We start from the raw sequence: 15,090 nt of genomic DNA, 5'->3' as shown, positions 1-15,090 counted from the left end.
TTTATAATGCTGCATCTTTTCATTTCTAAAGTATCAAACTTTAGAAACAACATTTTTATAGAAATTGGAATAGATCTGGAAGCACTGAAAAGACAACAACACTTGTCATGAAGAGCGTGCACACACACACACACACACACACACACACACACACACACACACACACACACACACACACACACACACACACACACACACACACACACACACACACACACAGCAGGGACTGTTACACGTGTTGATATGATCACAATTATGCTCAGTCCCCTGACCTCTTCCAGCGGCCGGTCGTGGTCCTTCTCTGACAGGAAGTCGATATCTCTGGAGGTCACGATGCCCACCAGCTTGCTGCCCATCTTCCCCGTCTCTGTGACCGGGATGCCGGAGAATCCGTGGCGCAGTTTTGCCTCAAACACGTCCCCCACCGTGTGTCTGGGACTCATCACCACCGGGTCGGTGATGAAGCCCTGCTCGAATTTCTACACCGGACAAAGAGAGCGGAGGTATACCGATTCATGTTTTATCATTAAAACAACACTTTGGTAAATACTCAAACACACTTTACATAAGAACAACTAACACACAAGAGTACAAGCAGATATCAAATGAAAAGAACGGATAAAGAAACACTCATTTGTGACAAAATAAAAACAAAGGCGTGGTTGAAGTCATGTGATGGTCCCATTGGTCCACTGTTGTCTTGTTGACGGTCTTTCAGACGTAGGCTACCTTGACTTTCCGTACTTCGTTGGCCTGGAACTCGGCCGTGCAGTTATGGTGTATTATTCCAATTCCACCCATCAACTGGAATTAATGGGGATACATCACAACGACAAACACATTTGCATAAAGACGATGATATCAAGACACTCAAATGTATGATAGCACATCGAGCAATGGATGTAAGATCCATTACCTTTAAAATTGTACACTCTTGTTGCTCTCTGACCGAGATTGAATTAGAATAGTTTATACCCGATAACTTTGTTTCAAAAAGTGACATAATGCCACGTGAGAGAGTGGGCGGGCCTACTCACTGCCATGGCGATGGCCATGGAGGACTCTGTAACGGTGTCCATGGGAGATGAGATGAGGGGAGTCTTCAGCGTTATCTTGCGTGTCAGTGCTGAGGTTAGATCCTGGGGGATCCCGTTAGATTCAAAGAGGAAACGTCAGCGTCATTAGGACCAACATCCACCGAGCGTCAGCTACCCCCGCTAAGTAATGAACGCGCTGAGCGCGACAAACTGCGGAGCCACGTTTGTTGTTTTTTTTACCTGTACAACGTTTCAGAGCATTTTAACTGATGAGGGAATATGTCAGTCATGGTAAGCCTTTTAATTTTGTGAAGGATTATTCCTCTCTTCTGTTACGTATTTTAGGAACACAAGCTGTATTTCCCTCACTTAACCAATAGGGGGTAGGACCAAATATATAAGCCGTAAATACTACACATAGCCACAAGGGAAAGCAGGACATTACTGAAGGCTGCAATAGATACTTTAGCCACAGAGGGCAGCATCACAGACCAGGCGAGGAAAACCGAGGATTACGTCACACCGGTTCCTCTCCAAGTCTTCCGGTCCTCGCTGAGTCCATAAAGAAGACCACCTGGCCACGAAAACTTTAGAGCTCTCTCGGCAGCGATTAGACATACGTGGGTTTGTGGCTAGGATCAGCTAGGAGAACACTCTCGCACGTGCTTAGAACACATCTTCAATCTCTCTTTACTTCAGAGCATCAGTTTACCATACCGAAAATACTTTATACAAATAAAGTCTCTTTAAAGCTATTCCTTTGGATTCGACCCCTCCTTCCATGAAGAAATACGTAATAAATTGGTGACCCGGACGATTCTTGGAAGGTTCCGGACCGAGACCAGCGGCCGCGGGGCCGTCGGGAGCAGTACAAGCTACTTACAGGCGCCACAAGAAAGGTAAACAGAACCTGTTGTCAATGACTAAACTCTGTATAGTTAGATTAGTAACATTAGGTGAATAGCTTGTACTGCCTTCGACTGGTTGCGGGGACGTGCGATCTCGGACTGGTTGAAAATCATACAGCCGGTTATATAAACGGCCAAGGATACGCTAACAGATTGAAATTTAATAACGAGCTCACGAAGTAAAGGGCTAGGAGTGTGTTTTACATGGGTTTGTCGATAGACTGTATCCAATCCTGATTAGATCTAAATGTTTGTACCGCGTGGGAGAAATAATACCTGTGGTTTATGTGTTGTGTGAAGATTGTACGGATGTTAAGCCAGTACAAAAGAACCGACCAGTAAAAACGTTTGAGCCATTACGGTGTGGTGAGAAAGGTCATATTAACGTTAATCTAGCTTACTTGCATAAAACCGGTGGCGTAGCTTTGTTTGCTGTGGAGTTTGAATGGGTTTGATTCCTCCAGGCCCGGTCCATTGAAAATCGAAACTGCAAGTTCGTATAGTATATAACGCAGCCGTAGAGGTAGACTTACGCAGTACAACCCATCTGCTACCAAGTCCCTCGCTAACCCGCCGTGGAGACAAACTTGCAGGAATCTCATACTTCTTATAGAGATCCAAAAGTTTGTTTCTGCAGCATTTTGGATGTACCACGTGGTGTACGATTTAGAGGGACAACACGTCTTGGAAACGTGCGTTTCCTTTGTTCGTACCTCCACAGTCTTTGTAGTCAAAGACCTTTTTTGAAACAAACGCCATTGCTGAAGAGCAACAGGGGGCCTCAACTCAAGTGTTACATCCTTTCTCTCTCTCCCTCTCTCTCTCTCCCCCCCCCCCCTCTCTCTCTCTCTCTCTCCCCCCCCCCCTCTCTCTCTCTCTCCCCCTCTCTCTCTCTCCCCCTCTCTCTCTCTCTCTCTCTCTCTCTCACCCTCTCTCTCTCTCACCCTCTCTCTCTCTCCCCCTCTCTCTCTCACTCACTCACTCACTCACTCACTCACTCACTCACTCACTCTCTCATCTCTCTCTCTCTCCTGCAAGTCAGTAGGGTCTGAATGGTCAGTCTTTTGGTAAAGACTGCATGACCTCTGACCTGGGCAAAAGCAGATCTCACTCTCTCTCTCTCTCAGCGCCGGGGCCATCTTGTGGCCCGGTTGCACAGTCCGGTAGGACTGGAACAACTCGAATAGTTGTTGTACTTTTTCACCCATACCCTAGAAAACCCCTTTTGATAACCCCAACCCTTCTGTCTCTGTCTCTACTGATCCGGTCGTAAACTCCTTTGATAACCCCAACCCTTTTGTCTCTGTCTCTACAGATCGGGTCATAAACTCCTTTTGATAACCCCAACCCTTTTGTCTCTGTCTCTACAGATCGGGTCATAAACTCCTTTTGATAACCCCAACCCTTTTGTTCCTGTCTCTATAGATCCGGTCGTCAGACCCCCCCTGTCCCCATCCTTTTGTCCCAAAATCCCAAATCCTATCGTAAACCCACCCCCCCTCCCCACCCTTCTGTCCCTAACCACACCCTATCGTAAACCCCCTTCCCACCCTTTTCATCTCTCCGCAGGCCCTGGAGTAAACCCCCTTCCCACTCTTTTCATCTCTCCGCAGGCCCTGGAGTAAACCCCCCCACCCCTTTTTAACTTTTTAATTTTTATTTTATTTTTTCACTTCTCCACCTTAACGTCACCTTCTCCGCAGGTCCTGTTGCAGATCCCTGTCCCCATCCCATTGAATACTTGTTTATTGACGGGTACACTCACAGCACGACGTGCGAATAGTGTGTGCTTGGTCATTTAAGTGTTGGCTATAGGTAATAGGTTATCACAGCCTTTTGTCGTTCAGATAGAAATCAAGAAAAGTTTCTTTATCGATAAATAAGTTGTGAATCCCAAAAAACCCAAACACTCTTAGTACTTCGCAGCCCCTGTGCCGCGACCCCCACCCCCACCTAACCTCCCCCTGCAGGCCAACCCCGGTACCTGCCTCAACGCCCCCCCCCCCTCTCTCTCTCTCTCTCTCTCCCCCTCTCACTCAGTCACTCAGTCACTCACTCACTCACTCACTCACTCACTCATCTCTCTCTCCTGCAAGTCAGTAGGGTCTGAATGGTCAGTCTTTTGTTAAAACTGCATGACCTCTGACCTGGGCAATAGCAGATCTCTCTCGCTCTCTCTCCCCCTCACCCTAGCTCCCTCTTTCTCTCTCTCACTCACTCACTCACTCACTTTGATACTCACTCACTCTCTCTCCTGCAAGTCAGTAGGGGATGAATGGTCAGTCTTTTGTTAAAATTGCATAACCTCTGACCTAAGCAAAAACAGATCTCTCTCTCTCTCTCTCACTCACTCACTCACTCACTCACTCACTCACTCACTCACTCACTCACTCACTCACTCACTCACTCACTCACTCACTCACTCACTCACTCACTCACTCACTCACTCATCTCTCTCTCTCTCTCTCTCCTGCAAGTCGATAGGGGATAAATGGTCAGTCTTTTGTTAAGACTCGTGACCTCTGACCTAAGCAAAAGCAGATCTCTCTCTCTTGGCGCCGGGGCAATCTTGTGGCCTGGTTGCACAGTCCGGTAGGACTGGAACAACTCGAATAGTTGTAAGCAAAAGCAGATGTCTCTCCCCCCCCTCTCTCTCTCTCTCTCTCTCTCTCCCCCTCTCTCTCCCCCTCTCTCTCACTCACTCACTCACTCACTCACTCACTCATCTCTCTCTCCTGCAAGTCAGTAGGGTCTGAATGGTCAGTCTTTTGTTAAAACTGCATGACCTCTGACCTGGGCAATAGCAGATCTCTCTCGCTCTCTCTCCCCCTCACCCTAGCTCCCTCTTTCTCTCTCTCTCTCACTCACTCACTCACTTTGATACTCACTCACTTTTTCTCTCTCTCTTCTGCAAATAGGTAGGGTCTGCAATGGTAAGTCTTTTGTTAAGACTGCATGATCTCTAACCTGGGACAAAAGCAGATCTCTCTCCCTCCCTCTCGCTCTATCTCTCTCTCTCTCTCTCTAGAGATATGTTCTCTCTCTCTCTCTCTCCAAGCACACACTTATTGAAGGCAACAAGTGTCATTTTCGACCTGGGTGTTTTGATAAGGCAATAGTAGCCTGCACAAAGGGACCCCCGGTGTGGTCTGTCTGTCTGTCTGTCTGTCTGTCTGTCTGTCTGTCTGTCTGTCTGTCGAAATATGTTCTCTCTCCATAAATATATTCCCTTAAAGATCCATCTGTTTCAAATGATAACAATGTTTTGGCAGTTACTTATTCAGCCAATTGTATATAATTGTCACATTTCACTAGTCAATAGCTGGAAGTATTATATTGTATATTTCATTCCAATATTTGAGGTATTCCGCACGCTCATTAAGTGCCCTCATCCTCTACGAATCAATAAATCCATAGCATTAAGTTGAAAACCATCGGTAAAGCAATAGTTTCTGACGCATAATATTTTGGCTATAGTTTTGTAACTAATAGAATTCAACATCTATGGGAGAACAATATTTATGTATACATGTGATAAATCTGTAAATCCACTTTGTTTGTACAGACATATTGCTTTTGGGCAACCAGGAAGGTTGTTCCACAGTTTCAATATGGAATATTGAAAAGTAATTAACGTTGTACAATCTTGTAACTCCCAATTCCTCGCTCTTTCTCTCTGTCTGCCTGCCTGTCTAAAGATAGGCCCTCCCTCACCCCTTAAATTCCTTCCCCATCCTTTAGTCCCTATCTCCAACCCCCCCCCCCTCATAAAGACCCCCCCTCATAAAGACCCCCCCCCCTTCCCCAGAAAATAGAACGAACCCCCACCCTTCCCACATCACCTCTCTCTATCTCTCTCTCTATGTCGCTATTTTTAACAACAATGACTTCTATTTGTAGTTCCCCTTATCATCCAAGGATCTCATAGGGCTATCTGTGTACATATAAATTTACACAAAGCGCAGAAACAGAGTGTATTAAGAACACAAATTGCGGTTAAGTGGTAGCCTTATGCCATAAGGTAGCACCGTTTTCAGCCGGACAGATAGAACTCTGAGAAGTTTCTGTAGTCAGCTGATACGCATGTAGTTTGCACCGCAGCCATATTTGTAGTTCTTGGTAGTGAATCCAACCCCCCCAAATCCCCCCCTTCGTAGATCTCCTCGTCTCTTCCTCCCGCCTAAACCCCCTCTCGTAAATTCCCTCCCCACCCTTTTTCCCTGTCTCCCCCCCCCCCCCCCCTTCCCCACAGAATAGCTTTGTCTTAAATGCCCCACTGGCGTCGTTTTGAGTACTTGTCGTTAACGATTGTTCATGGTTATGGGTGCGAGGTAAGGTCCTCCACTGTCGGTCTCTGTGAAGATCGAGCCACAAAAGAACATTAACGAGAGTTCCAATCATTATTATCTTTAACTTCTCCCATTCTTCTGAACTTTCCTGAGGCCGGCACGGTCTGTGTTCCTAAGCAATAGCTCCATTGCGGACGGTCAGAGTAAATACCACCTATCTGATGATCCGCTAATAACATCCAAGACTGCATGATTACTTTTACATTCAAGTCTGTTGATATTTTGTTATTAAAAACGATGAATTATTAATCTACGAGTCCCTCCTAACCCTTTACACTCGTAAAAGTCCCCACCACCCCCCCTCCAGGCCCAGTCTAACACCCTGTCCCCTCACTGGCCTTCCATCTCTCTCTCACTCCAACCCCGTCTTTCTCCGCGTCTCCTCCTCCACTGTCTTAATGAACCCCATCCCCCACCACCAATCTTCCTCCCTTTAAACCCTCATCATAAAGACCACCCCCCAGCCTCTCCCACGACACATCTCTCCTCTGTCGCTATTTTTAACAACGATAACTTGTGTACATATAAATGTACACACAGCGCAGAGCCATAGTGTATTGAGAACACAAATTGCGGTTAAGTGGTAGCCTTATGTTATAAGGTACCACAATTTTCAGCCGGACAGATAGAACTCAAAGAAGTTTCTGTAGTCGGCTGATACGTATGTAGTATGCACCGCAGCCATATTTGTAGTTCTTGGTAGTGCCCCCTACTCGTTAACACGAGATTATTCCCAATTACATCTCAACATCTCCAAATGTACCACAAATATATAACTATTAGGAGTCCCAACTAGACGACCCCCAACTTTCCAAGTAGCCGATCTCTTGCATTCGTACTAAATTTGTTCTCTTTTCTCGTCAGGCTTTTGCAACCCGAGCAGTAATGGATGCCCGTCATCCATCATTTTAATAGTTAACATTACTACAAATATTCTCTTTTCTAATCAGGGAGTGGCCACACAACGATCAGTTGCCCACGATCATCATTTTACTTCTGTTCATAAAATATTAATTCTCTTTTCTCTTTAGGAGGTGGCAACACAAGCATTATAGTTGCCAAACACTCATCTTTTTACTTCTCTGCATTGTTCTTAATTCTTTCTCTCTCCAGGAAATGGCAGTATAAAAACGAATGCCAAACACGGACAGCAATTATTATTATTTTTTTTTTTTCAGGTTGCTGAGCGCTTCTGTCTATTCAACATGCGTTTTGTGTAGCAAGACAGGTAGAGAACCAGTCTGGTTCAAATAGACACGGGGTTCAACTGCTAGAATAATATGTCTAATTAATAACTGGTACACATGGTTTTAAACGGTGCCCAAGGAGGGAGTTAGCTCAACTGCGGTAGACACAATTACAATACGTTTTTTGCGAATATTAAAGGTACATGGGTTAAATTCTACAATAATCAGCTACTACAGACGACTAGACTGAATAACACTGCGTGAGGTGTTCAAGGGTCAACTATTGCTTCCATTGGAGCGATTGCAATAGATATAATATCATACCACCAATATGCATGCAATATCTTGTATTCAACAATTAGGAATGCCGGATTCCAGAACCGAAAGAAGTCCTACAAAAGGACACCAACCCAGGGGTCTTGCATCAAACCAGATCCCTGTACGACAATTACACGGTGATCTTAAGATAGGAATAATTATCTAAACTCCGCATCATGAACGGTTAGCCTTTAAAGTTGTCCATAGCATGCATACCGCTCGTCCACAGAAGTCCGGGGATTAACCAGGCCTGGGAATTCTTATTAGAAGAGTTTTGGGATAACCTGCCTCATAGGAGAGCAGAAGAGTCCCCCCCAATAGAGGATCCTGAGGACAAGCGGTAGAAATGCATAGTTCAACAAACCTGACGAGGTCCAAAAATACCAAAATAAGAACGATTAAAATATATATTTCATTACAAACTATAAAAAACGTTACGGTAACAACAGAATGCCTAATATTGAAATGCAGATTTTTAATATTAAGATATTTTTGATAATGTTCAAATTTAAGTTTTGTATGTTTGTATTTTCCCATGTGGTCTTGTCACCCTGTTATTCTGCAGGGTCGTTCAAAATCCTTTGAGGTTAGTGGAAATCAGTTCTCACTCTGTTCCTTTGTTGTCCTGTGTTGGTTTGGGCCCGTTATCCTTGATCCCCAGAGAAGCGCAGAGACGCAAGTGATAAGGAACGGCCAACCCCATATTTATGACATCTTAAGGAATGATGACTTGGGTGACCATATGGTTAACAAAGGCTTTTGGTTTGTGGTGAGGCAGCTGTCCTCAGCAACACTTCTGAATGTGTAAGAACTCCTGGCCACTCAGCAAACCTCTCTGCGGACCCTTTAGAAAATGAAGGGCTCCGCAGGAAGAAATCCCATCTGAGGTCTCAAATTGTTGAATAATATACTTATTTTTAGGTCTGTTGATGCATGTTATGATGCATCTTCGTTCGTGCTTTTCTTACGAATGTGTATATTGAGATAAAAATAAAATGAAAATAAAAATAAGTAAAAATATAGAATGAAAACAAATGGTGGATTCATATACCATGTGTGAATGTCCTCTTGTGTGTGTCAGAGCCACCAAAATAATGGAGGTTACCCGACTGTTACATACGCGAGGGGATATTGAAAACATGTCACATATAAAACAGACAATTAGAAAACGATTCATTATAATTAACTTGTAATAACATTTGCTTCACCCAATAACTTCTGAATTTTTCTTTTAGGTTCAGTTTTGTTTTGTTTTAGAATATCACCATATATTTAATGCCCAGATGTGCATAATTCGGATGACTCTTATTCTACCTAGTTTAGAAACTTTTAATTGCCCTGGCTCAAGATTCCCCCATAGACTTGGTGTCAGACGTTGGATTGTGGCGCTCCTTGGGAGCCTCCGGGCCACGCGTTAATCGACTAATCGTTCCTGCGGGTTCTGGGGTGGTGACGGTGGAGGTCAATGGGAGGCTCCGGGAGAATTCACAATAACAGGCTCCTTCGGGGAGAATTCAAGTGGGCCAGGATTAAAAAGTTGAATTAATGTATCGATTTGATGTTGACCAACAAAAAACTAGATAATTGTACATAGGAGTGAATCAAGTGTGGACAACATCAAATGCGAACAATACGTAGAATAAATGAAGATTAGGTCATCCAATATACATAGTTAGTGTAGGACAATCGGGTAGTATAATGAAGGTAACTGTTGGAACCAGATACGGTTACAAAGAAGTGATGTTGAACATACAAATTTTAACATTGTAATTTCCCTTTTTTCATCATTTTGGGTTTATAAGATAAGAAATGGGTTAGCGATACATCTGCTCGCCAGGGACAATATAGGCTCAATTTAGATTCAGAAGTAGTAGGTTAACCTTTCAAATGCCACTGCTACTGCTGTAACGCTTTGATACAACGTCAGCGTCTCATAGTCTGATATTTATTTTTACTCTGATAAGTTACGGCGCATCTGACTCATGAAACATTTACGGTTTACTGCATTTAACTACAGCGTGGTCTCAAGACGGCTGCATAGACCCACAACTATCGACCTTTGGTTTTGTATGTACTGGTCTTCATATATCTTCATAATGGATTGGTTTAGGTACAGATGATTAAGGAAAGGAACTTCAACTTGGTTGCACTACACCGTTGTTAGGATTGGTTAATTCTAATGCGCATAGCTGAAGCAATGCGCAAGGAGGGATGTAGTGTGAATATTAAATCAAGGTTGAAGGTTGAAATCAGCTCAGAATAAGGAATGGGACACTCAAAACAAAAATTTAAAATCCGCACAAGCACTAAATAGATCAATTATAATACAAACATGTTTGAAACGCATACAATTTTCAGGTCCTATGTTTCCAGAAGCAAGGTGAGTACAGTGTATCACTCTGACACAGCTAACTTTGCACGTAATGCTTACGGTTAGATTCATGCTTACACTTACATTTCTATGGTCCCATAATGGACTTCCATTAGAACAATTAAAAATAGAATTATAGGAAATGTTTTTGAACAACTAACTGCTGTACATGAGTTTGTATTTCTACAATAGAAACAAAAGTTCCAGAACCAGATGCAGACACACCCGGAGCCGATAAACTGCCTCCGCCGAGCAAGGAGCAGTCACATGAGGAGATCAAATAACGGCAGGAGTTGAATTGGTTCTGTTTTGCTTGTCCACCATATAAAAATTATGTATATATATATTGTTTAGATAAATTACATGTATCATAATCAGCAACACTTTGTTCAGTTTAACACATAAAGTTAAAAGGAATAGATATAGATATGGAAATGTTATTGACAGAGCAAGGAGGGATAAATGCAATAATAGGCACAACGTGTTGTACTTTATCCCCAATAACGCAGCTCTGGATGGGTTGCTGGCATAATTACAATCCCTCAGGTTAGAATTGGCAGAGAACTCCGGCATGAATGACCCTTTCACAGGTTGGATGGAGAATATGTTTGGGAGGTGGAAAAGCATGATCCAGTAAGTGCCCGTTGCGGGAATAAATGCAGAGACCGTGTTAATTGTCACCGGCTGCCGTTGTATTCCCTGTGCACGAGGGCTACTGCATCTGCTGATCCCCACAGCAGTGGGCGCTACACAAGTGCCAGGCGACATTCATGCTTACGTAGGAATCAGATATAATCAGTTGAACTTGAATGAGATACCACCTGAGGAACCCGAACCTATCCAGTTACAATATATAGAATAAAATGCCACCATTTGTAGCACCTGTGTCTAAGATAATCAATATCCTGGATTTACTTGAATAATTAATTATTGAACCACCAAGACGAGTTGTGTTTGTTATAATATAGTATTGTTTGGTTGCGAGTACAACTCGTTATTTCTGAATCGCTGCATTGATAATGGTACTGTTGATCTTCCTTGAGACGATTGTTTTACAGGCCACCTGTTGCTGACACGACGACGACGGAGAACCTGTGTGGAGGCTCCCATAGTGTAGGAGTAACCTCTCTGAGATGAGCCCTTGACAAGGAGGGACGAGTCTTGGGTTCATGAATTACAGACCCGACGGCGACAGAAAAAACAATGACTACAATAATAACATCGCCCAAAACCACCCACAGGAACCGGCACACCAATACACGAAGATCACTTGAACTCCCCAAATCCATGCCCAAACCACCCACATGAACCGGCGCACCAATACACGAAGATCACCTGAACCCCCCAAATCCATGTTAGCTTATCAATCCTTTTGAAATTTTAAAAATTGTATTATGACCACCAATTTTTACGTTACTTTTGCACCTGCTGAATATTTTATGACCTTGTAGCACATGACCAAAAGTATTAGCTCAGGATTTCTATTGATAGTTTTGTTTGTGTGCTGTTTGGCCATGTGATTGTATGATAACAAGATTCATGTTCATTGTTGTATTGTTAAATAATGACCTGTATTTTCAACAAGACCCACAACGTGAATGCCGTCTCAGTATTATGGGGACGCGTAGTGGTTTTTCCCCTCTCTTCAAGAGGTCTTTCCGCGACGGTTGATGGTGTTGATGATAGATTCTACTTTGACTATGTTTTCGGTGTGGTAAATGGTGTTTATGATCTAAAATATTATTGTATGGTCATCTAAGATGACCAAGGAGGGACTGTTACGTATTTTAGGAACACAAGCTGTATTTCCCTCACTTAACCAATAGGGGGTAGGACCAAATATATAAGCCGTAAATACTACACATAGCCACAAGGGAAAGCAGGACATTACTGAAGGCTGCAATAGATACTTTAGCCACAGAGGGCAGCATCACAGACCAGGCGAGGAAAACCGAGGATTACGTCACACCGGTTCCTCTCCAAGTCTTCCGGTCCTCGCTGAGTCCATAAAGAAGACCACCTGGCCACGAAAACTTTAGAGCTCTCTCGGCAGCGATTAGACATACGTGGGTTTGTGGCTAGGATCAGCTAGGAGAACACTCTCGCACGTGCTTAGAACACATCTTCAATCTCTCTTTACTTCAGAGCATCAGTTTACCATACCGAAAATACTTTATACAAATAAAGTCTCTTTAAAGCTATTCCTTTGGATTCGACCCCTCCTTCCATGAAGAAATACGTAATACTTCCAAGACTAAACAAGTAGGCATACAGCACAGATTTCAAAATGTTTTTTTAACTACCTCATCCTTTTTTCAGAAGATTGTCATAAATCACTTAAATTACTAAATTGCTTAAATTGTAAAATATATCAGCTTATATATAATTAGGCTCACTTATGATGACCACATTCATCACAGTTGCATCATTGGAAAAGTGGCACCATGTCATTAATGTAGATAATGAGACGTAGATAATAAAGCATAAACTACATTTAAACAATGTTTAAGTTTATTAAACGATTTTGGTTGATATGCCTAAACCAAAGACCTAAGGCCATTTAGCATAGTGGCAACACATTACCAATTTCAAAATTGTTGCTTCTCTGCAAATACCAACAAACAAGTAAAGCACAGCAATTTGTATTTTTTTTTTTTTGCTGTATCATGAATCATCTCATGGCACGTCTTAGAGTCCAGCCTGTTGATGTGAAAGGCTGCTTGTTAGCGTAACGCTAGCTCGCTAAGGGGTGGGCGGCGCAGGTGTGCAGCACGTGATTACCAAGCACCTGCTAACCAGTAATGATCGGCACCCCGGCACGAGACGTCCTTTAATTTCCCAGCAGAATTTACAAAGCCAAGGGACAACAAAGTGCCCTCCCCGTCCGCATGTCAGTAGGAAGCCTTTAGCTCTCACTAGAAGGTGACCAGATTTCTGAAATGACAAACGGGGACGTGTGTAGTTCAGCAGTCCAGATATCAATAAAATATATGGTGTTAGAACTTCTGAAAGGAAATAAAAGGGACCTATTCTTTTTTTTCTTTTCTTGGTCGATGTAGTACTGTAGTACAATACTAGAATGTGTTCAAAGTTCGGTACTAGCCAAAAATGTAATAAGGGAATGGGTCTACATTGTAGTGATCCCCATTCCCTCTGACCGGTCATGCCTGCTTATGGTTTAAAGGCGATGGAAAGGCCCACTCACAGCGAGGTCGCACGACATTAGCTAAACGAGAGACGTATCACTAATAACTGTCTCAAAGGGAGTATTCATGAGCGAGCGAGAACTTTTGCCATTTACAAATCTACTCATGTATTTTTAGAATCCTATTTTTCGTAAAACGGGGACAGCTGCGGAGACAGTGCTAGCCTGGGACAGGCCGCTGAAAGCGGACACTATCCCCGGAAAGCAGGGACGTTGGGTCAACCTGCCTCATATGGTTGCATTATAGACGTATAATCAAGAAGTTTGTGTGTGTGTCTTCGCATGTGTGTGTGTGTGTGTGTGTGTGTGTGTGTGTGTGTGTGCGTGTGTGTGACATTGTGTAGATATACTCACCACTTCATCAGAGGTGAAGTCTATGAAACCAGGAAGTATCAGGAAGTCGCTGGGTGAAAGGCAGAGAGCACAGCATTTGAAAAGCAGGATCAACAGTGCTATATTACACAACAGCAGTCCCTTGCTCATTCATGTATATCTAAAAACAACAAGAGTAATAGGGTTTGTATTGTATGTAGGAACACACAACAAGGGCAACAGAAGTGGGCACAATCAAGCTGGTGTCATTAGTGTCCAGTTTTATGACTAAGCTGCTGCAAAAGATAATCTTTCAAATGCTGAAATGCACCACACTTATCCACTGCATTAATATACACTCTCCATCTACTCTGCATTGAGCCTCCAGTGAGGACACACGCACGCACGCACACACGCACGCACGCGCGTGCGCACACACACACACACACACACACACACGCATTGGCGTAAACGTTTGCACACATAAACACACACGCACACTAACCCAGACAAACACATAAACACAGTGTGTGTATGTGGGTGGGTGTGTGTGATTGTCTAGAGAGCCTGGTTATGATATGATGGTGGTATAGGTAGTACATGTCTGTGCATTATCTTACTTGTATGTAAGTCCATCGCCGATAGCAAACAGTTGCTGTGCTGTCAGTCCGTCTTCTGGCACGTAGCCAGTGCCTCCACTGATCAAATAGTCGGCCATACTGTACATACACACAAACACACACACACACACACACACACATACACACTCAGAGTCAGAGTGTCCAATTCCCAAATTGTGGAGACTGTTTGCATGGAACATACTTCCAGACATGTCCTGCCATAGGGCGGGTAAGAGGATTTGATTACATCATTGTTGGGGAGGCAGGTGGGTGATAACAGGGCTTTTAAAAGCCCACAACGAACATCAGCACAAAGTTAAAACATCCCCAGCCTCCTGATGGGACACCAACAGCCTGCCGTCGGCCTATTTAATTACAAAGAGCCATTAGCTGAAGGATTGGCGGCTGGCGCTCGGCTCTGAAGCCACGCGGTCCGACGGAGGTCCGGCAGATCAGGCCCAGACTGACCTCTCGGGTTCGTATCCGGCCTGGATCCGAGTGGCGCTGTACCGCTGCGCCGCGGTCTCGTGGCCGATGCTGTGGGGGCTGGTGTGGGGGTACGGGCCGTAGGGGGGGGCCTGCTGCTCCCCGTCCCGGGGAGAGAGGCGGGGTCTGGCCGGCTCGGTGTCCCCCACGATCCGACGGTAGTCGATCTGGTAGTTGTCCCGTTCCCCGTCCCATGTGCGGTCATAGCAATGACCTTCCATCTCTGGGAAATCCAGGGTTATGACCTCACCACGTCGCTGCTGCACCCCCGCCCACCCGGCTTGCTGTCTGCCTCTC

General features: G+C 44.2%; 1 protein-coding gene across 3 annotated transcripts in view; it reads right to left on the bottom strand.

The window, feature by feature from the left end:
* Positions 1 to 15,090, bottom strand: part of impdh1a (IMP (inosine 5'-monophosphate) dehydrogenase 1a) — a 23,200-nt gene extending 8,110 nt beyond the window's left edge. For all 3 annotated transcript variants that reach the window (XM_030366674.1, XM_030366673.1, XM_030366675.1), the window contains exons 1-6: positions 14,776 to 15,090; positions 14,308 to 14,406; positions 13,730 to 13,778; positions 1,038 to 1,139; positions 730 to 804; positions 273 to 479 (exon numbers count right to left, since the gene is read on the bottom strand). In XM_030366674.1, coding sequence (XP_030222534.1) covers positions 273 to 479; positions 730 to 804; positions 1,038 to 1,139; positions 13,730 to 13,778; positions 14,308 to 14,406; positions 14,776 to 15,014 — 771 coding nt within the window. In that variant the 5' untranslated portion in view covers positions 15,015 to 15,090. The remainder of the gene's footprint in view (positions 1 to 272; positions 480 to 729; positions 805 to 1,037; positions 1,140 to 13,729; positions 13,779 to 14,307; positions 14,407 to 14,775) is intronic.

Source organism: Gadus morhua, chromosome 9 (genome assembly GCF_902167405.1).
Source record: "Gadus morhua chromosome 9, gadMor3.0, whole genome shotgun sequence".
In the NCBI taxonomy this organism is placed as follows: Eukaryota; Metazoa; Chordata; class Actinopteri; order Gadiformes; family Gadidae; genus Gadus; species Gadus morhua.
The sequence above is the reverse complement of the archived record's forward strand: the minus strand, read 5'-3'. Positions and strand labels throughout refer to the sequence as shown.